Here is a 22726-nt window from a genome sequence, read left to right as displayed (position 1 = left end):
ATGGAACACCCGCACTCTCATGACCTGCTGTAACAAATATCTCAGTATTGTGTCTATTTTTCCCATGGATAGGCAAGATTTGCAGACATTCAAGAAGAGTTTGAAAGGAATCTTCTAGAGGAGAAAGAAAAAGAGATGGAAGAATTACACACACGGCACGAGGCAGAGATGGCCAAGAACCGGGAAAACCTGACAGAGGAATTTCAGGCTAAGCTGGAGGCAATGGAGGATAAATACAGCAAGGAGTTAGAGAAGCTCCAGAACAGTGTGGAGTCCGGGATGCAGCAGACGCTGGCCACCGAGTACGAAATCCAGGAGTACCAAGACAAAATCCGAGATCTCGAGACCGAGTTAGAGAGACTGGTGAGGGATAGTGAGTCAGGTGACGAGAAATCGTCCAAACGTTCGGTTGATGAGTCTGGCGTGATGGTCTCGGCCTCCAGTGAGTTTGACACTGACGGAGAAACAAAGGATTCTGGGAAAGGAACGAGTAAAGTTGAGGATCCGACAGAATCCAAACTAGAGACAGAGGAGTGTGAAAACGCGGTGAACATGGCTACACAGGATCTCAGGGACTCAGGAGGTGAGATGATGAGTCGAGATGAAAGTCAGAAAGAGGAACTGGTGAGACGAGACTCAACTGCAGATTTGGACAACTCAATTAAAAATCTCAAGGGATCTCATGCGGCAGCCATCGCTGAGATTGAGGAGGAGTACAATGCAAAACTTGCAGGTCTGAGGGCAGGTGAGATATCTCGTGTAACAGTATCTGAGCAAGTTCTGTAAAACACCTTACATATATGTAAAAATTTCAAAATATTTTTTAAGGGAGATCACTGTTTGTTAAACATATATTAAGATATAGAATATGAAAACGGTTTCTGTTTTAGCATTTTAAAACAGAATGGGACAAATTATTGTAAAACAAAACAGAGAGAGAGAGAAAACTGCTCTAGGAGATATTACAAACTTGGGCATCACAACCCAGTGATCCCAATTTGTTTTAGCAAAAGGATAGATAATCTTGTTCATTGCCAAACATACAATTCCATCAGCTTCAATGGTGTCACTTCCACCAGAATCCACTTGATTCAGTAATCTAGATTATGTGTTTATTGTTTATTTACCTTGTAAGAGTAATTAGGACTAATTTCCAATGAAATAATAAAATCATTTGTATGACAATACATGAACAATTCCTAAAAACTAAGTACATGTATAAGCTTGCAATATATATCCCCGAGATTTAAGGGTTACCTTCATGTGCAGATATTTTTTTTTAAAGTCATTTGTTTATCTCTTTAATTTAAGTAAATAAATAGTAGGATTTCCTGCTTGTGTAAATTAATTGTAACAGTAGTGGATTTTTTCTTCATTTTACCATCTAAAATACATGAATATGAACGTGATAAAATGCTTGGTTACAACACAATTATTAAAGATTTAAGTTACTCAGAGGATAAAGAATCAAGATGTACATAATAAGTATTAAAGAGAATGGGTCCTTCTATTGTTTACAGCTTCTTTGTGTCTGGTCGGGGACTCTGTACCTACATTATAATTGTCTATACACATATATACCTGTATATCTGTACAAATACTGTAGATTCCTTATTTTATGCAAGTACTCATTTTTTGTAATTATACTCCCTTTTGAATTAAATCAAGAGAATATAAAATTTTGAGCCCTAAACTTTTATAAAAATTTCAATTAGCTCACAACTTCCGGAAAATTATTCCAATTATTTAAAATAGGTGAAGGATTCGACCAGACCATTAGTTCCTTGCATTGTATTAGGAATCTACAGTTCTATATGATATTTGTACAGTTCCTGTGTGATCTCTATATGATATTTGTGTGTGAAGTGCGTGACACCAAGCTTTGCTGCTCAGCTGCTCTCGTGATTCTGTCTATATTTGCCTTTCATTTTCTCCTGATCAAGATTTAGAGAGAGACTACCAAGGCAAACTAGACAAACTGAAGCAAGGTGAGAGAACACGCCCTCTGTTCTGTAGGTCGTACCTTGCATGTGACCTCTATTTCTATTAATAGACTTCTTTTATCTGTAACCATAGTAACCGTTGTCTTATGCCTTTCGTGTCAATTCTATCTAATCGGGAAATTAGCATGTTACTAAACTTTGACTGTCCTAGATAACCTTTGACCCTGTCCTGTATTCTTTGTCTTTGGCACTGACCTTTTCTATGTCTAACCTTTGACCCTTTGTTGCATGCAGTCTGTATCTAACCTTTCTTGTTTAGACCTTGACCTAGTTTCCTTTACCTTTGTTTTGTTCTATGGCCCCTTGTTGCCTGTTTGTTCTCTAACTGATCCTATGCATTCATTTCTAACTTCTGAGTTCTGTTGCCTGTATACATTCAGTTTGAACTTTCCTTGATAACCTTTGACTCTGAGTTACATGCATGTTGCAATTTAACATTTGACCTTTTGTTGTTGTGTACACTTCACCTTCTTCTCTGGGTTGTAGTACTTATATTGGATTCTTTGTGTTACTGCATCACTTTCATCTAATATTTATTGTATTCAACTATCAAATGCATGCCTTGGTAAAAAATAATGCTCAGATTTATGTATATTTACAATATCCATGGTAACCAGAGTAAATCTTTGTGTTAATTTACACTAAACATTAACCATTGCTATTGGCTGTTTTAACAATGGTGACCTATGGACTTGCTTTTAAGTGAGAAAATTTAGGTGGAGGGGGGGGGGGGGTCAAAAAATGAAAAAAAAAAAATAACATTATAACAGGTAACATGCATTTTGACATGTAGTACCTAATAGAAAATAATATTTGAATTGTTGATATCTTATATCATAATTTGATACATATGAATTATCATATTACCAAACATGTTTTTGCCTTTGGTTGAAGCCCTGTAAAGTACATGTAAATGGTATTGGTTGTTGATATCAAAAAGAACCCAATAAACTGAACAACCTCTAGAAAGGTCATCCATAGCTTCTGCCAACCTTCTGTGCTCTGTGTCTAACAAGGAGTGGGGGGGTGGGGACATTCAAAAGCAGGTCCATATGGTCACTGTATGGTTTGTTGGATCAATATTTTTGTAGTGTATTGTTGTGTGCATACTGACCATCTTAGATTTTAAACTCGTGAAACAATGATTACTAATGACACAGCTTGACACGAACTTTTCCAAGATCATTATAATCCTTGTTGATTTTTTGTGTGGTATTGCAGTTTAATAGAAGTTTAATTTTAAATTAGAAGTGATTTTTTCCCCTTTGATTGTTTGCGTATTACCCCATCCATTCACCATTGTTTCTATAACAAGAACAAAAGTACCATTATGCCTTTATCCATAAGAGTCCTACCAACAATTATATCTATCTTTTATTAACATCTGCTTAATTAATTAATAACGCAAGTGTCTAAGAACAAAGCCATAATGTGTTTGAACAAATTGACCTCTTTACACCCTGTGTCCTTCAGAACTGTCCAGTACAACAAGTTCATTAAATGAGGCCAATGAAGGTCAAGGTCAGACAACCAGAACAGACGACCTTGACATTGCCCACATAGAGGAGCTCCGCGACCTTGAGGTACGGCTGACGGAGAAGCACAGTCAGGACCTCTGCGACCTTGAGAATCGGTACAAAGTCAGAATACAGGAGATTCAAGATCATCACCAGGTAATGACCCCACCCCCCCCCAAACCTCACCCCTCATGCAAAGTAAAGTTGGTTTATAGTATTTTATATCTGTGATACATTATATCATTGAAAATGTTGAATTAATTGACTTGACATTATGGAAAATTTTGTTATTTTTTTTTAATCAATCCGGGGGTTTGGGATGAGGGGAGTGTAAGCAGGGGAGGGAGGTGGGGGTGGGGGGATCAAGTCTCTATTGTGATGTGAAAAATTCAGGGAGATTGTCTGAGCCTTCTCTGTAATCCTGCCTGCTGTGATGTAGCTGTTGGACTGACTGGTTGATGGTCAGAGAAAGCATGTAAGTCAGGAGTTGTGTTTTATGATTTCAGGAGGAGATGAACAACCTAAAGAAAGTCCTGGAATATCTTCAGCAGACACCTGATGATGAGTCCAGCAAGTCCCAGGTAAATACAACACCTGTAAATATACCACAGTTACACATATATATATACAATATCTATAACAGACACCTGATGACGCATCCAGCAAATCCCAGGTAAATACAACACCTGTAAATATACCACAGGTACACATATATATACAATATCTATAACAGACACCTGATGACGCGTCCAGCAAATCCCAGGTAAATATAACACCTGTTAATATACCACAGGTATACATATATATACAACATCTATAACAGACACCTGATGACGCGTCCAGCAAGTCCCAGGTAAATACAACACCTGTAAATAGATACCTGATGACAAGTCCAGCAAGTCCCAGGTAAATATAACACCTGTAAATATACCACAGGTACACACATATATATACAATATCCATAACAGACACTTGATGACAAGTCCCAGGTAAATACAACACCTGTAAATATACCACAGGTACACATATATATATATACAATATCTATAACAGACACCTGATGACAAGTCCAACAAGTCCCAGGTAAATACAACACCTGTAAATATACCACAGGTACACATACAGATATACTGTAAACATTATCTACATCATACACCTGAAGATGACTCCAGCTAGTCCCAGGTAAATATAACAAAGGTATATACTATAAAACCCAGATTCACTTGTATGTGGAAATCACATATTTATACTGTAAATGAACAACAAAGACTTGATATAGGTAAATCACACATATACACTGTAAACCAGAGATACTATAAATAACCCTTGTACACACAATAATAAAACCCAGGTACATGTACATCTATACCTGTTGTCTATATATCAGACAGGTGTGATAGTCTAGGTATCTGACAGGTGTGCTATTGTTTCTGTCGGTCATTCTTGCACTTTTAGCAAGCATGACATTATTTCTGTCAAAACTTTAAAAATTATGCACTAGAAAACCAGCATTAGGCATGCACTTCACAAAGGGGAATCCCAGCTCAGATAAAAATAGATAGTATACTCTCTAATTTTGGAGGTAAAAAAAACAATATGGTGTTAGTATTCAAACAAGAAAATGTGTATGGTGGGAAAATACTTCAGTCTTTGGAACTTTTGGAAAAACATTTTGAATGGATGCTCCTGAGATTATAGAACTCACCTGAAGGAAACAGACAGGTGAACAGTAATATGATTCACTGAGTGTGGAAACACCTGGGATTTACCTGTAGCATGTCTTGATGAATGGAATACATGTACCTGGAATTTAAATGTGTATTCCTTTGACCTAGATAGTGGAGGTGAGAATTGATTTTACACATGGATAAGTGAGGGATCTTTAGGTGTCAGCAAGATTTGTAAACTCACTGAACTTAGTACAGCTAGGGGACAGGTGTATGAAGAGAACTTAGTACAGCTAGGGGACAGGTGTATCAAGAACGAGAGTCTAATTAAACTGTTAACATTTGACTATAGCCATGATAGCTGGTGTTTAATGCTGGTTTTCTGGAGAGTATAATCTATGAAGATAACTATGTGTATTGTCTTGGATATGTAAATATATGTATCTGGTTAACAGAAGAACTGTTACACTGAAAATCTGCCCCAAATTTCCAAATTGTGCTGGCCATGGGTATTGTTAAATGTAGGCACCGTACACTGCATATTGTCCATCACTGCATTGGTTTTAATAATTGTTCGTGATACAACTTCAGAAAAAGTGTGTATATATTTGGACAACCATAGTGAGAATTTTTATATGGTACAACTTTTATGAACTATTACATGCAGTCTTTCTCAGACATATGCCATTGGAATGAAAGGTGTCTCAGTTTAAAGGGCAGCTAGTTAATCTGGGATTATCTCCAGCTCATACCACTGATCCATGATAGATTGAGTCAGGATTTTAACTCCATGCTTAATAATTGATATTAAGGGATGTAATCACCCATGTTGAGAAATTGTTACACCTCTCTCTCTCTCTCTCTCTCTCTCTCTCTCTCTCTGATATGAGCTATTAATGATTTATTATAACTACCTACAAGTGTCAAATTCAAGTAAAAAACATGTATTTATTGGAACCAAGAATTTATCCTCTCAACATGTACAAGGGGGTCACACTGTTTACATACAAGGGGGTGCACACTGTGTACATACACAGGGGTACATACCTTTACATACAAGGGGGTGCACACTGTGTACATACAAGGGGGTGCATTCTGTGTACCCTCTCTCTCTTACAGAGTCATTCAGTGAAGTGTTGGAGACAGTTTATGTCTGAATATTGGTCCATAAACATATGAAGTCCAATATTTGCCTAAGCATTTTTTGGTGTTGAATTTTTAACACTTGTCATTTTCAGACATTAAAACTATCTACGTCTGTGTATAAACTGTAGAATGAGCTACTTCAACACCGACTAGTCTCCCCCAGGCTCTTCAGTGGCTTTTTGGAGTCCAATAAACATTTAAATTTGTTTTATTGTTTGATTTTCAACACATAATAGTCATTCTTAGACGGTACCATTATCTACAGTCTGTATGAGAGAAGTCGCAGCTGCCTTATCAGTGCACATCAACTTTTTGTACTGTAAATTCCTAAATAAACGCGTGGAAATAATAATTGGGTAAAAACGCGAGAAGCGACCCTCGCAAATTTTAAAATCTCACTTTAATTTTTCAGACTCTTTTGATCTACAGGAAATTATAACAAAAAATTGATGATTGTGATTTTATATTTTAGTGAATTGATACAAAACAGTGGAATCATGGAATTAAGTACTCGCATAAAATAAGGAATTTACAGTACTTTCTCTTGAAGACTAATAACTTGGGTTACTTTAAATGTTATAAAAGTACCTCTGTTTTGTGAACTCAGGACCCAGGAGCCATGTCCTCCCCTGGTCCAAAGCGGAGTACTCCGGTCAGGGACATGGAGGACTCCAGTAACCACGGCGACCAGGAGACTCCGCCCCAGGAGGTGTCCGTCGACCTGATCAAGTTCGAGTCGAGCATTGAGGAGGGCGGTACCCCCCTCCGTCCCCCCACGGAGAAACCCCCTGCTTTACCAAGGGATGCTGGGACCGACCTCTTGTCTGACGAGGTCGAGGAATCTATAGAACAGGTGGGTAGAGTCTGATGGTTGGGCCGTTGTATTAGGTGTAGAACAGGTGGGTAGTGTCTCATGGCTGTTGTATTTGTCAGTAAATTTTCTAAAGACTTTCTTAGGATATGGAAGGTAGTTCACTTCATGTGGATTTTAAAAACTTTCTTTTATTTTTCTTAAAGTTGATGTAAATTATTTAAAATAATAGGTGAACATAATTTTATATTCTTGCTAGATGACACAAAAGGTCAGAATCCTAGAATTGAGCACTCCAAAGAAATTGTATTCATTTTATTAATGGTCAACAGAATCCAATTAATGCAATGCAAAATGTTAAAACATCTTCACTAGAGCTGTCAATCTTTTTCTGTAGACCCAGGCCCCATCCACAGATGCGCCCCCTGGGGAGGGGACTCCAGGTAAACCTGACAGTGGGAGGAGCACGCCCAGTGACCTACTGCAGACAATGTCCGCCGACCTCTTGACCCAGGGCCTACAGATGGGGAAGTCCCTCGGATCGTCCACCGAGTTCTCCACCAGTGAGGCACCCACGGAAACGGTCTCCTTGGCGACAGAGCTCAGGGACAAGGAGGACAAGATTTGCGAGGTACACTGGGGTCAGGGGTCAGGGGTTGTTAGAGGTCATTGCCTTATATGTTGTATCAAAGCTGAGGAAATTTTTAATCAATTGTTTAGTTTAAGATTTGTTTATACTTTCATAAAAAACAGCATAGAGTATAATGAATTGTTTTGGTGTTCCTAAAAATGAATATGATTGTACTTTTATTGCAAAGAAGAGAACCAGTGTATCTGTTCAGTGTTATTATTGGCAATGGTGAGATTAATCCTGATTTCCGTTTGACTTTAGCTGGAGAAGGAGATCGAGAGTTTACAGTCCAAGTTTGCCGAGATTGTGGAGCGCCGTGAACGTGAGAACGAAGAGAGTCGAAACCTTGAGGTCATGCTGAAGAGTGATCTCGAGCGAGTGCATTCAGAGAGGTAAGAAGATCAGATGAGTTACTGTAAACCAACTTTTATTCGCGTGTGAGAAATTTTTGCGAGATTAGCGGGAGCCTTGTCATTGCGAATATTTCTTGCCACGAACCAATCCTTTGTCTATAGTTTTTATAACAATACAGGTCTGGATGAGGCTTGGTCGCGAACATTGATCGTTGCGAACCAGTTTATAGGCAGTTAATCGTGAATAAAAATTGGTTTACAGTATCTCAGAGGCATAAGAATGAATTCAATGAGTTTGCCCAGAGTTGTAAGAATAGATCCAATGTTCACTCAGTAGGGTAATCATGGATTTACTTACAGTAAAGAGGGTTAGATCAGGAGTTGTCTTCTCTTTGTGTAGAAAGAGATATTGAGTCAGACAAAGTCAGACTAGATTTGATATAGGTAAAACAAAAATCATATCTGATAGTGTTAAGTAGGTCTGATGGTTAATTTGTCGACCATTGAGCCTCCTTAAATCGGTTTCAACTGGGACTTGACTTGAACCCAGGGCCTCAAGTGTACCAGGCGAATGCTCCAACTACTGAGCAACTTTTATCTACTATTTTGGAATAAAAAGTATTAAAAGGACATTGAAAATAAACGATGAACAAGGACCAGGAAACGACAAAGCAATGGAAGATAGGTTTTATTTAGAGAACTGGATGGTGGCAGCCATTTTTAGACTGTCTTGATCTCGTGAAGAAGAAGAGTTCTTTATTAAGATATAGGAAAATACTCAAATTCAAATTCTATAAATTATAGAATTTTTTTTAATTACTAAATAATAGTTCATACATTATCTTAATAAATCATATCTAAAAAGTTGAGGTAGAACTGATGGTTAATATGTTGACCTGTTTCAGTACTTTGATTTAACCGGCAATGACACGACAAAATGTAGTGAAGTTTAATTAAGATATTACTGATGTTGTGCCGTTATGTACAAGATGTCTGTCAATGTTTGTGTGGCTGATTCAGACGGTGCTACGGTCAGGAAGGAAGACCGCTCCACCCGGACGGAGGACTGAGACCCAAAAAGTAAAAAAAGGGGGGCCAAACTAAGGGGGACCAAGCATTGCATCGTGTGATCTCATCATCGTTATCATCAGATTGATACAGAACAGTGGCAGCAAACACACCTCAATTTTGGACAGGATAATTTTTTGTAATGTGAAAGAAATCTATAATTTTTTCCAGATAATATAGTCTAGAGAGATGTGTATTTACTTCATCAAACTTTTGAGCCCAGTGTTTAAAATGTAGGAATTTGGCAACCCAAGACATGCTGAAACTATGTGCATTTCAAATTTGATTCCCTTATGAAAATTATCATCATTAGAGCTAAATTAGTTGACCTAGAATAAAAAAAAGTATACACTGTGTGTATTCTGGAAAATAAAACATGTGGTCGAACATTGCTGTCGCTGTTCCAAGTTGATGTAAATAATCCCACAGAAGATCACGATTGTAATCTTTGACCATCTTAATCCACGGTGATAATCCCTCATGATAATCTCATTCCGTGTTCATGTAACAGACAACTTTAAGGATGCTGATTGCTGAAGTTTTGGACACAGGTCACAAGAGATCACTGCTTAGATCATCAATTAACTAATTAATGATTAATATCACACCTGATACTGGTTCACTGATTCAGTCTCATTATGGTTGACCTGTTGATAACATTGTCAATGGGGTCCTGCTATTACACACAGTGGTTTCTAAATAAAACAGGAATGGAAATTTCTCACATTTTCTACTCACATTGTTAGTAAATATGGTAAGCAAGAAAGAACTTGTGATATTTGGATTCATGAACTTTTGTAAAAAAAAAAAAAGAAAAAAAATTGAAAGCTTATTAAAATATTCTGACAAACAGCCAGTCACTTTATCTGTTCTGATTGGTCAGCATTGTTTGGACTGTACATGGTGGTTTCAGTAACTAGTATTTGAATACTAAATGATATATCATCATTATTTCCTTTGGCCAGTATATATCATGTTTATCATTAATATTATATTAATTTGTATGTTTGCAATCAATTGGTCAATACTATGTATTTATCATTTGACTGGTCAGTATCAAATTTCTGTCAATTGATTGTTCAGTATCATATTTGTGTCATTTGATTGGTCAGTATTGTATATCTGTCATTTGATTGGCTGACAGGGAGTCCATCCAGTCGACCAATGAGCACCTGCTACAGCTATTGTCGGACGCAGTCAAAACCTACCTCAACGTGGAAGACACAATCAACAGGAAGTTGTCCAGTATCGTCACAGGGGGACAGCCCGGGGAACAGCCCTCCCCCTTACTCCACCGGAGATCCCCACCCCCCGGCAAACCCCGGTCACCCCCAGGCAGCCACCCTAGGTCTCCTCCCACTGGTCAGCGACCCATGCCCCCAGAACCCAGCTCTCCAGGGGGCGCTGAAGGTCAGCTTATTTCTGATTTTTTTGTTTCAATAAATATGACATGCTTTTTATGATAGATTTACTATATTATGATACAAATTATATGTCATATAAAAGATTTTTAGAAGACAAATCTATATCAAAAGTTGTCAGTAATAAAAAATTATCTGGTGGTTTATTTAGCCTCTGAAGTTAAAAAAAAAATTTGAATCTTGCTCAGATTAAATTCCATTAAACAGTGATATGACTATTTTGTTTGTGTTTTGTGACAGGAGGGGATGTTCCCCCCCACGAGACGAGCCTGCTCTCTAACCTGACAGACGAGGGCCTGGATCTGTCCCAGAGAACCATCACAGAGAGCATCTTCCAGGGGCCAGACCTCGACACTGAGGGGGAGGAGCTACTCACAGGTAAGACAAGGGAGCTGTTAATGTCATGTAAAACCCAGGGGAGGTGTTAGTGCCAGGTAAAATGAGAGGAGGTGTTATTGTCAGGTAAATCTGGGGAGGTGTATTTGTCAGGTAAATCTGGGGAGGTGTATTTGTTAGGTAAATCTGGGGAGGTGTATTTGTCAGGTAAATCTGGGGAGGTGTATTTGTCAGGTAAAACCAAGAAGGGAGGTGTTATTGTCAGGTGAAACCAAGAAGAGATGTTAGTGTCAGGTAAATCTGGGGAGGTGTATTTGTCAGGTAAATCTGGGGAGGCGTTGGTGTTGTGTGAGACTCCTTCAAGATAAAAATAAAATACACCCCTCAACCAAGGAAATATTTCTTTTCAACAATTATTATAATATAACTAATCACTACTCTTATTCTTCTGCTCTTTATGATGACAAAATATGGCAAAATTATGTAATTTTATCCGTTATGCGGGACAAGATTATATATGGGTGAAATGGAGTGAGCTAAAAGGACTGGTATTCACAGTACTTGATTATTGTATAAGTGTGTGTGTTTGGTAAACAAGGAAGCACTTGGTGTGTGTGTGTGGGGGGGGGGGGGGGGGGGGGGGGGAGACGCCGCATGAATGAACCGTCTCGAACTCCATCACTTCCTGTCATCTAATGGCTGCGACAAAAAAAGTAACTTAAAAACATAAACAGCTTTACTTAATAACGTAAACAACCAGGAGAGGCAGTGTAGGATGTAAGTGTGTTTTAATAAGTGAGATTCTGATGAACAGGCCGATATACTTCAAGAGGAAATGACCACCATCAATGAATATTTCGGTGAGTAGATTCGTCACAGAATTTGACACTTCAGTGATGGCTTTATATGATAAGGGTTGTCAATTGTAGGATCATTAGTTAGTAATGTTTTTGGCTTAATAAATGGATTATAGATTTAATGTCAGTCGTGAGAGAGAGAGAGAGAGAGAGAGAGAGAGAGAGAGAGAGAGAGAGAGAGAGAGAGAGAGAGAGAGAGAGAGAGAAACAGAGAGACAGAGAGACAGAGAGAGATGGGTGGAGAGAAAGGGGGAGGGGGTGGAGGAGGCAGAGAGAGCAAGGGGGGGGGGCAAGAAATAGAAGAGGGAAAAGAGGAGATATAGCATTAGAAAGATACCAGGGTTTTTTTTACTCTGAAATCGAAGCTTTGTCAGTTTTTTTCTGCAGATAACATCTGAGAGATTATATAAGATATCAACAAAAACTGAAAAAAGTAAACTAAAATAAGAACAGAAACAGACTTAAAGTTAGCCAGGCTTTTTGATGATTAAAACCAGATTTTGAACAAGCTTTTACTCTAAATGAGAGAAATATGTTACAAGCATTTCATTACAGGCAAGGAAAATGGTTGACCTTTGGATGAATTAACATCTGCGACAAAATCTTGGAAACTTTTTAGATACAAATCTAGCCTTTGTTAAATTCTTTATCCATGGTTTTTTCATTCAAAGAAAAAAGTATTCAAGTTGTGTTAAATATAGATTTTTATGTAAAAGTACTTGCTCTCAGAGAGAGAGAGAGAGAGAGAGAGAGAGAGAGAGAGAGGAGAGAGAGAGAAAAGAGAAAGAGGTACAGACAGACAAACAGAAAATGGTACGAGAGATGAGAAAGAGAGACACACAGAGACACAGAAAGAAGAGAAAGAGAGAGATACATACATACAGACAGACAGACAGACAGACAGACATATGGACAGAGAGAGAGAGAGAGTGAGAGCCCTGTGTTTGTATACAGACAGAGACAGCTAATTACACCCAATAGCCCTCCTCTGTCCCCCATCAAACACTTCATGAGTTTAATGTTCATTTAATACATAGAGGTCCTGGGATTGTGTGTAGTATTTATTGTGTGTAGTATTTAACTGGTATTATGATCATGGTACTGACAGAGTTAAGTATGAACATTATGATAACAATGGAATGTAGTGTAATTTGTACAGTATAATGCAGGCATTACTATGACAATGGAGTACACTTACGGTGAGTTTACTGGGTTAAATGTCATCTTTTAGAATAGTCGAATTGTATTGAAGTTTTTTGTTAGACAGTTCACTCAATTGTACAGGTATTTATTGATATCAAAACCACTACATATTGTGTAAACTAAACAATTCTGTTATTGAAGCATAACATATTTTACTTTATTAATTTTTGATTATTCATAGACATCAATTTTTGTCTTAAAAATTTGCAAATAATGACATAGACTTACTAAAATAATTAGAAGAAAGCAACAAAAAAACTACACATAGTTCACTCTTGTTTTGTTTTGTTTATGAAATATAACTTTGAAATATTCCCTGCTTTACATGTGATGTTAGCTCAGGTTTTGATACACTCCCTTGTTGCTCTACCTGTGATGGTTTTTGCACAGATATTTTTTTTAAATATATGACATTAATTAATTTTACGATCCCTTGATTAGTGTGATCTTTTTTGGACAGATGCCAGTAATCGGCTGCAGGGCTCTGTGTCGCGGCTCCTAGACATGATCGAGGACACCACCCACCAACTGTACGACTCGAAGCGGACCCAGCACGACTTGGTGACCTCCGTGTCGTCAGGGCAACAGGAGTCACTGTCCGTGTCCACGCGGTGCGAGGAACTGGAAGAGAGGCTGAGAGAGGAAGTGGAGGCCAAGGAATACCTCGCCATGGAACTACACAAAGCCGAGGGTCAGTACAGAGTTCAGTAGATATTTAAACTATATTTATAGCCTATATACGGTGATTTTTGCGATGTTCGCTTTTTTCCTGATCTCCTATAAATCGCAAAATTTTGAATATGCAGAAAATATATCCTGACGTTTTATTTTCTATAAAAAAATATAAAAAAAGTAACAAAAAAGACTGATGCAAATAAAAAATGTTACACATTTTTTGCAAAGATTTCAGGCACGGAAAAATCGGCATATACGGTAATTTATGAATTTTTGGTCAAAATTTGCTTGAGAATTTCTTTTTGAATAGAAAGAAAGTGTCACAAGAAGGGGGTGCCCTATAGTTCTTAAAGCAAAGAATGTTGTGTTCATGACATGTAATAGTGCATTCTCTGACAGATGTACTAATTAGAATGTATGTATTCTAGAAAAAATCTACTTATCTACTCTAAGTCACTTCAATTTAAAGAATTTATGTTATATTCTCAGCAGAAGTCAATCTTAGTAAAAGGTAAACTTTACATTGTTTAATTATCACATCACAGATGGTGGTGATATTTTGAGCTAATCCATTCTAATACGTACTCAGTCGAGTTCTATCCTAAAAATCTCGTTCTGTAGGACTCATTGAAGGATACAGCACCGAGCGAGATCAGCGTGAGCAGCAGGTCCGAGATCTGGAGGAGAAGACGGAGGCCCTGGTGCTCGAGTTAGAGACAACTAAAAACAAGCTGCTCGACCTCGAAACATCTCATCATGAAGCCACATCACTACGCAGCGAGATGCAACGACAACGAGAGCTCCTCAATGACAACGTGGGCGATCAGGCGCAAGGTTTCCATGACAACCGCCCTAATTACTTGGTTCCTCTGGTTCCCATAGGTGTCGCTGTGGGCTGCTACCTAATCAGGGAGTGGTTATTGTAGTCGGTGTAGTCATGGGGAGGGGTCATTTTAGTCACAGGGAGGACTCTTTGAAAGTGATTACAGAGAGAGAAAGAGAAAGTAAGAAAGAGAAAGGGAGGAGAGAGTAGAGAGAGAGAGAGAGCAAAGTTATGATGAATGTCAGTCTGAAGTTCAAATCAGCCAACATTGTGTATTTTAGACTTGTGTTGTGTATTGAACTCTACCTAAAACAATGTGATCACCTGACTGATTGGCCATTCCCAGAATGCATCAGTACTGCCATTTTTAAAGTTCTTTAGAACGAGTCTCATTCGTGATTCTGTGTTTCTTCTATGTTATTGTTTTGTCTTTTATTTGAGAAGTTTACATTGTTTTATGCATACATGTATGTGCAGACAGTTTATCAGGTTTGTGATTATAGTGCCCTTGGAATGATAATTCCAGAGACTACTTGCTGCTTGTTGTCTACAGCTTTAACCTTGACCAATGAAATAGTGCAAGGTCAAGTCAGTTACTCACCGATATCCACAGTTTGAATACAGATTTTAGCAGATTTTACCACCAAACAAAATCAGGTCATGTGTTCATTGATTTTAAAGTTGGCAGTCATTATTTATTTTTTCTTTGAGAAAAATGTGATAGCAAGGGCTTTTCCTCTATGATTTGAATGACATTATTGATATATTATATAGAGTTAACAGTTTAACAATAAGGGAATATGATAGAGGGTATTTGGTGTAATATTTTGGGGGTTTTTTTCTTTGGATAATTCCTATCATTGTCTTTTATTGTTAGAAAGGAAATCCAGTTGATGTAAATGGTTGATAGCTTTTTGATTTACTGCTGAGTTTTGTTTATTTTCTCAGCTGCTACCAGTTACCTGGAAATAAATAAATAAAATGATTACTATATTTAATTTACTTATTTAATGTCATAAAAAAAGAAATGTAAGTTATAAGTGAGGTTTTGGGATCATTTAATCAAATGGTTAAAAGGGAGGTAATTTTCTCTGCTCCAAATTTTCTGTGGACCAATGAATGAAGTGTGGTTGAACAGAACAACATGTGGTAGGTACTATTTTGTTTAGAGATTTCAGACTGGATTTTTTTTGCTTTAGATTTTATCAGGGTAAGATAAATTTCACAAGTTGACTTTATGTTTTCCCCCCTAGGTGCCCCGTATCAAACTGTGGATGTTTCGCTTTATTGAAATAGGTAGGACATGATGACCTCTGGGGAGGATTCATTAACTCGGTTCTGTAGGGAGTATTCATTAATTGGTTTTCTTAATTTGGAATATCTGCTAGAATTTATTTTGAGGAAGATTTCTTTGTAAACATTTCATTATGCATCTGAGGAGCTCCCATGATTTTTTTCCCCCACCGCAATACTCAAAATATAGCCAGTGAATGCGAATATATATTTCCTTCTCTCAAATTGGACAAAGTGTGAAATAAATTTAAAAAGACGTGAGATTAGATTTCCCAGATACGGTAAACCAACGTTTATTTGTGATTCGCAGGAGATTACACTGGTTTGCGATGTCTGATTTTTGCGATCAAGATGTTTATTTTATCAGTGTAAGATAAATGATCTTGATTGTCACAAAAATAGCTTACACAAGAGACATTTAAGAACTGATTAGCGGCAAAAAATGTCAAATTCGCAAAGATGATGCTCTTGTGAAACTTGAGAAAATTTATAGCACGCAATAAAAGTTGGTTTACAGTAAAACATGTTTACAAAGGATGACAAAAGAATAGCTGGAGACTTCCCAGATGCTACGTGTTTACAAAGGACGTTTCCTCCCGGGGGTTCATTACTCTGGTTTGGTTAGAACTCACGGCTTATGGTGTCCAGGTATCCCTGGTGTGCATGCGGTGGGAGCGGGTCACATTTGAATAACCAGACTCAAAATGGCTACCACTCCTCCAGTAATCAGAGATTATACTAGCACCACTACTGATAGGGTAGTGCATTAAATATGTACATTAATTGGATTATCACCATATACAATTAACTGGATAATCACCATATATAATTAATTGGATTATAATTTCAGCATTGCTTCAGTGTTTTTTCATAACACTTGTTTGTATACGTTACCATAGCGACACTGGAACCAATGAACCAAGAAACGAGGGCATTAACTCTATATCTACTAACAAAAATTTATGATAATCTATTTATGTTGATTAATTCCATGTTACGTTATATCATTGTATGGGGTAATATTTCAGTGTATCATTTATATCATTGTATGAGGTAACCAAGGTCCCGGGGGACCTCACGTTATATCATTGTACGGGTAATAATTCAGTGTATCATTTATATCATTGTATGATGTAACCAAGGTCCCGGGGGACATCGGGTTTTTTTTATGGCATGCCTGCATGGACTGAAAGCTCTCAATAAGACTCAATGTTATTATTGTACATTGGTGTGAAGGTCCCGGCTTACTCCACAGTGTATACATGTAATACTGTAATAACGTCCCTGTGTCATTACATGTAATACTGTAATAGCATCCCTGTGTCATTACATGTAATACTGTAATAGCATCCCTATGCCATTACATTGTCCCCCCCCTCTATATATCTGAGTGCTCTCCCTTTGTCTGTCCAATGTTACCTGCTGTATCCTCAGAGGTCATGACCTTTGACCTGTCTGTTGGCCTTGACACCATCACATGCATGCTCTATATGGTACCAAAAATAACTCCTCTCATTGATATAAGGGGACTCCACTGGCAAATACTAGACAGCATCAACATGACTGACAGTATAGAGGAAAATGTTTCATTCAGGAAAATAAACAAATGGTGCTTTAAAAGGAAACTTTAAGAATTACTTTTTATCTTAAGGTGATGGTGTCTTAATTCGCCCGTGGAACCCTTTAACAAAACTCACCACTTTGACTCTGATCAGAGCAGTTTATTCCAGAATCTGTTTTCTTCAAGCCTTCATCAAATCTTTCATTGATCAAAGAGATGTCTTTTCAAATGAAATATGATTCAAAACTTGTTAACCAGGTTGGGATAAACAAGATATCAGATTCTTAAGTGAAACTGCTTTTGTCAATCATTTTTTGGGGCTGGATTAAAACACTAAAATCTGGTGACCATAAATTATTTACTAACAAAACATTTTAATGAATTGCTACTAACAGTAACTGTAGACTAGTCTAAGAGCAAATTAATTCAACCCTACAATCTGATTAAGACACATCAAACTACAGAGCCAAAGACTAAACAAATCTTCTTGCTTCATCTTTGATCAAGTTTCTCTCTAGCTTAAATATTTTCTGTTTTTGTCTTGTTTATGACATGTAATCTGAGCATGGCTATATCTGCCATTTTGTATACAACAGTTACCATGGGAGCCGTCACAGCGCCCTCTAGTGACCAAGGTTTGTTGAGCTCCGTTCTAGATCTTTTATTATTATAGCCTTGTTTTGTTCTTTGAGAAAAAATTCTAGTACATGTTCTTTTGAATTGTAATGTAGCATGTAATTGAAATCTTGAGTCGTGGAATTAATAGACTTAGCAATCGAGCTTGTGGTGCATTGTGGGAGATAAGGGACGTCGATGACAAGATTTATTTTTTTGCTGCGCCAGCATCATTCTTGCAATAGCATGCTAAAAGTTCATACTATTTTCTGCTTGACTACGGAAAATGATAAAAAGTTTGCATGTAAAATGTCCAAACAAATAAAAGTGGGAACGAAGCTTTTAAAGATATATGTCATTGTTTGAATAATTTCCTTTTGTTTATGTGATAAAATGAGAACAAATGTTAGTGCTCACAAACCCAGATATCCACTGGGGATTGGTGATATCAAGCTAGTTGTTTGATGAATCCTTTTTAATTTGATTGGTCAGTATTTTTAGAACAAATTTTGCTGCGATTTGGTAGGTTGTTGTGGTGCAATGCTGTGGTAATTAGATAGAACTTATTAATAATTAAATCTAAGACTGTGTGGAAATTAAAAGAAACAACTTTTACTTTATCAACAGCTTTATTATTGGAGTTTAATAATGAAATAAAAAAATCATATGATAATTCATTTTGTAACAGTTGAAATTATTCAATTGATAAAAGATGGCAATAATAGTCAAGTAAAATGACCACTCATTGCTCAACAGAAAACTAAAATGTTGTGGAAGATATGAATAACCTTTGTTTACCAATCTTATTAATACTAAATAATTAACTATAGAGTCAGATTTTTTTTCAAATTAATTTGAATAACTCGAACTTTGATTGAGTCCTGAATCCGAGATCTGCTAGGGCCCCTGTGTGAGTTTGAACATCCTGAGTTTGTGAATTTGTCTTTAGCCTATGAGTTTGTTCTGAACCCGTGAGTTTCAATGTCTGGAGCTGTTACCCCAAACAAGGCCAGACAACCTGTCCCCTGCCCTCCGACCCTGATTTGATGTTGTGCCACTGTGTTTGACCTTTGACCTTTGCCCCCCTGTATATTTGGTTTTGTTGATGCTGTGTTTCCGTTTGCTTGCTGTTGTCAGTATGTGGAAATAGCAAATTCCTTTCCTTATTTTTACATATCGTTGCACTCCTTTTTATTCCATAGATGTATTTCAGATTAAATAAACATGAGGTTAAATTTTGAAATTTCTTAACACTTCATCAAGAAACTTTTTTTTGCACTGCAAATAGAATAGAAAATTCAATCTTATCTCTTGGCCCCTTGGTCTGTCAGCAAGCTAAGCAGTATAGGGCTTGCTTCTTTTATACTGAAGACTTTTCAGTACTATTATTAGCACAGTCTCTTGTTTAGCATATAACAGTCACACAATGCTAGCCATAATTAGCTAGCCTCAAATAGCTAGTCTCAAAATTGTTTGTCAGAAACCACCACTTTACAATTTGCTAGCTCTGAAGGCCATAAACCACTAGTCACAAACTTATAGCCAGTTATTGTTAGTCACAAATCTCTGGATACATATAGCTAGTCACTGACTTGTAGTCACAAAATGTTATTCACAAAAAGCTTGTCACAAATCTCTAGTCACATATAGCTAGTCACTGACTTGTAGTCACAAAATGTTATTCACAAATAGCTAGTCACAAACCGCTAGTCAGTTTGTGTTTCACACAGCAGTTTGACAAAGTTTAGCTTTGGGACACGTGCTTTGCTTATTCACCATTTTAAAACAGATAGTCACATTAGACACACCTGACAGTAGAGACTGCGGTGGTCGGGGGCCACTTATGGTTTGCTTGGATCAAAGAGTTGACACTGCTCAAACTTCATGGTCCACTGGGCACATTGTAGTGAATAGTCAGACTTGAAACTGTTGGTAGGATCTCGACAGAATCTCGACAGAATTATATAGGCAAACCAAAAACTATCAATTATCAGAAAGTAGAAAAATACAAAGATGTTGGATAAAGTAAGTGTAAATGCTAAGAAGTCTATCTGTTGTGTGATAGCTTGTTGTTGTTTTATAACAGATCAAATTTAGTAAAAAAAATTCTAGACTTATAAATGTGTGTTGTGGTAATACTAGATATACTTTCACTTTTAGTTACTTTCACTTTAAAGTATCCCAGCATTCCAGGTTAGTTAAGGGGACGAATTGCTTACATGCTTTTCTGTGTACAACTACAGCCTTGATGTTAGAACTGAACAAACTGAACGATGAGAAGAGAAGTCTGCAGCTTCAACTTCGAACCACGACTGAGAAATACGAGAAACGGGTGGCAGAGCTTGAGAACGCCGGTGAGGAGACGGAGAGACATTACGTGGAGCTGCTGGAGAAGAAGAAACTGGTGGTGGAGGACCTACAGCTCCAACTCGACTCGGTGGAGAAACAACTTAAATCCAACCGGCAGTTCATTGAGGTAAGAGTGCAGGAAGGTCACAGGGAACGTGTCAAAAGATGGAAAAAACCTAAAATAAAATTTTTTTTTTGGTTACATCCATACAGCTTAAACATTGCGTAAAACTTTAAACAGAAATAAAATGGCATGAAAAAAAGAAAAAAAAGTGTTTTTTATACTTTCATGATATGGCTTAATGAAAATTGCATGATTGGCTGTTTTGATTTTGGCTTGTGTGTGCTCTAAGCTGTTGACTTCACTTTTGAATCGAGTAGGAATACAAGTCATAGATTTTAATTCTGACAGCTACCGACTGGCCTCTGTTTTTGCTGTGAACTTGAATTTTTCAGTCCTCTGTATGTTAGATAAATACTGTAAAAAGCAACTGATGAAAAAGTTATATCATTATCAAAAGCAGTAAATGTTCATCTAACATTATTTAAAAGTTTTTAATTGAGCTCAATTTATTCAATTTTATTTACAATGCAGTATTAACCTTTGGTTGCAACCATCACATGATAATATATACCTGTGCTTCACACCACTTACTGTTAACAATCACCTGTAGTTTGTCAAATACCATGATTTTGTCAAATACCCTTAATCAGTATCATACCTTTAAATGTAAAACACCTGTAATAAGTACCTGTAATCAATACCTGTAACAAGTACATGTCCATCATCCGTTGTAATTTTTTACCTGTAATTTTTACCTGTAATTAGTACCTGTAATTTGTAGGATACCTTTAATAGATGTAAAATACCTGGAAACTAAATTACCTTGATATTGTTAATTTACCCATCGTTGATGGAATACCTGTCATATATTTAAAACACCTGAAACCCCAAACCCCAAAACACCAGAAATGTTGTAACAGTGGTAACTGATAACATGAAATTGGAATATTGTGTTTAATTTTCTTTTTCAAATACTGCTGCTGCAGCCTTATTGCATACATTGCTTGAATGCAGCTTTGTGTGTTAAATATTTCACCAGGTTAAAAATAACATGAAATAACCAACAACAAAAACAACAAAAAAATAACATCATCTGATTGTTCCCCCCTTTCCCCATGTTGCATGAATGTGGATCTTTCAATGAAATGACCTTTGACCCTTATTGACCTTGACCTGCTTTTATGACGGCCACTGTTTTACAGAGCATGAATTTAACAAACGATGTGAGTAGAGAACCATTCATAAAAATTCTTGTTTCTCGTAACAATTCTGCATGCCAAGTTTGGTATTCGTTCATTCATTATTATTCTACTACTCAATATTAAGATCCAGCCTTAAAAAAGCAACTTGTATTGATATAACAACTATATTCTTTATTATTATTTCACTGTGTATTAATATGTATGCTTCAGTCATTTACATTCTTATATATATGATATATATGTCACTCATATTTTTTATATGATTTGATTACTTTTTTATCTTCCAGTCTAAATTAGATTTAATTTACTCGTTTTACACATTTTTATGTTCGATATGTAACACAAGATAATTCTCAGACTGATAGCCTGGGGCTGAGACCAGTAAACTAGATAGAATCTATGTTTTATAAGTCAGGGGGAAACTCTTGCTATCTATTGTATACAGGGTCGTTTTCGCCCCATGTAATTTTTCCTGTTTTTCTCTTGCACACAGTTTCGCCGCGTCTTGAATTTGCCAAGACACAGTTGTGTTCCAAGAAAGATAATTTGAGACTTTGGAATTCACCCAGTCCTAGATTCACCTGCAAACAATTATATTTAATTATTATGTGAAAGGGGCAAAAATAAAACTGGGGGGGGGGGGGGGTAAGGGCAAATATTCCTCAGTATACGTTTTTCACCCTTGCTGAAAGTTTTGTAGCAGATCCTATGTCTTTGTTATTACTGGTCCTTACAAAGCTCAGATGGGGCTTCTGCTCCTTTGTAATATTGTCAGTACAAGTTGATGATGAATATGATAATTAAGTTTTACCTCAGTCTTAAGGTTTGATGCAGAAATTGAGTTACTGTACTTCTCCTATCAATTATAGTTTTGATTTACTATTTTTGGGTTAACGTTGCATTGGTTTGGTTCCTTCTGCGCTTGCCCCAACAGTCACACCATAAAACATATTATATATATTTTAGTTTAATTATTATTCTATAATGATATTGTAACAACAAGTCTTGAGTAAATAGGAAGTTAATATAGGAAGTTAATATGGTGAAGAGCCTTCATTTTAGTGTTTTTCTATGAACTAGAGCTCTTCTCCTAAAGGAGATCAATACAATCTGAAAAAGGCCACGACCACT

General features: G+C 37.0%; 1 protein-coding gene across 14 annotated transcripts in view; it reads left to right on the top strand.

The window, feature by feature from the left end:
• Window positions 1–22726, top strand: part of LOC128163698 (A-kinase anchor protein 9-like) — a 132853-nt gene that overhangs the window by 69414 nt on the left and 40713 nt on the right. For 11 of the 14 annotated variants that reach the window (XR_008240849.1, XM_052827335.1, XM_052827338.1 and 8 more), the window contains 14 exons: window positions 73–745; window positions 1944–1988; window positions 3477–3676; window positions 4027–4101; window positions 6941–7186; window positions 7542–7775; window positions 8037–8167; window positions 10341–10606; window positions 10858–10995; window positions 13474–13704; window positions 14310–14522; window positions 17962–18000; window positions 20224–20456; window positions 21596–21616. Coding sequence is in view for 13 of the 14 variants with exons in the window: in XM_052827335.1 (XP_052683295.1) it covers window positions 73–745; window positions 1944–1988; window positions 3477–3676; window positions 4027–4101; window positions 6941–7186; window positions 7542–7775; window positions 8037–8167; window positions 10341–10606; window positions 10858–10995; window positions 13474–13704; window positions 14310–14522; window positions 17962–18000; window positions 20224–20456; window positions 21596–21616 (2745 nt within the window). In the remaining variant the exon portion in view is untranslated. The remainder of the gene's footprint in view (window positions 1–72; window positions 746–1943; window positions 1989–3476; window positions 3677–4026; window positions 4102–6940; window positions 7187–7541; window positions 7776–8036; window positions 8168–10340; window positions 10607–10857; window positions 10996–13473; window positions 13705–14309; window positions 14523–17961; window positions 18001–20223; window positions 20457–21595; window positions 21617–22726) is intronic. The other 3 variants (XM_052827337.1, XM_052827336.1, XM_052827333.1) reach the window with 3 other exon arrangements.

The sequence above is a fragment of the Crassostrea angulata genome, chromosome 9 (assembly GCF_025612915.1).
Source record: "Crassostrea angulata isolate pt1a10 chromosome 9, ASM2561291v2, whole genome shotgun sequence".
Taxonomy (NCBI): domain Eukaryota; kingdom Metazoa; phylum Mollusca; class Bivalvia; order Ostreida; family Ostreidae; genus Magallana; species Magallana angulata.
This window is presented reverse-complemented; position numbering and strand designations above follow the sequence as displayed.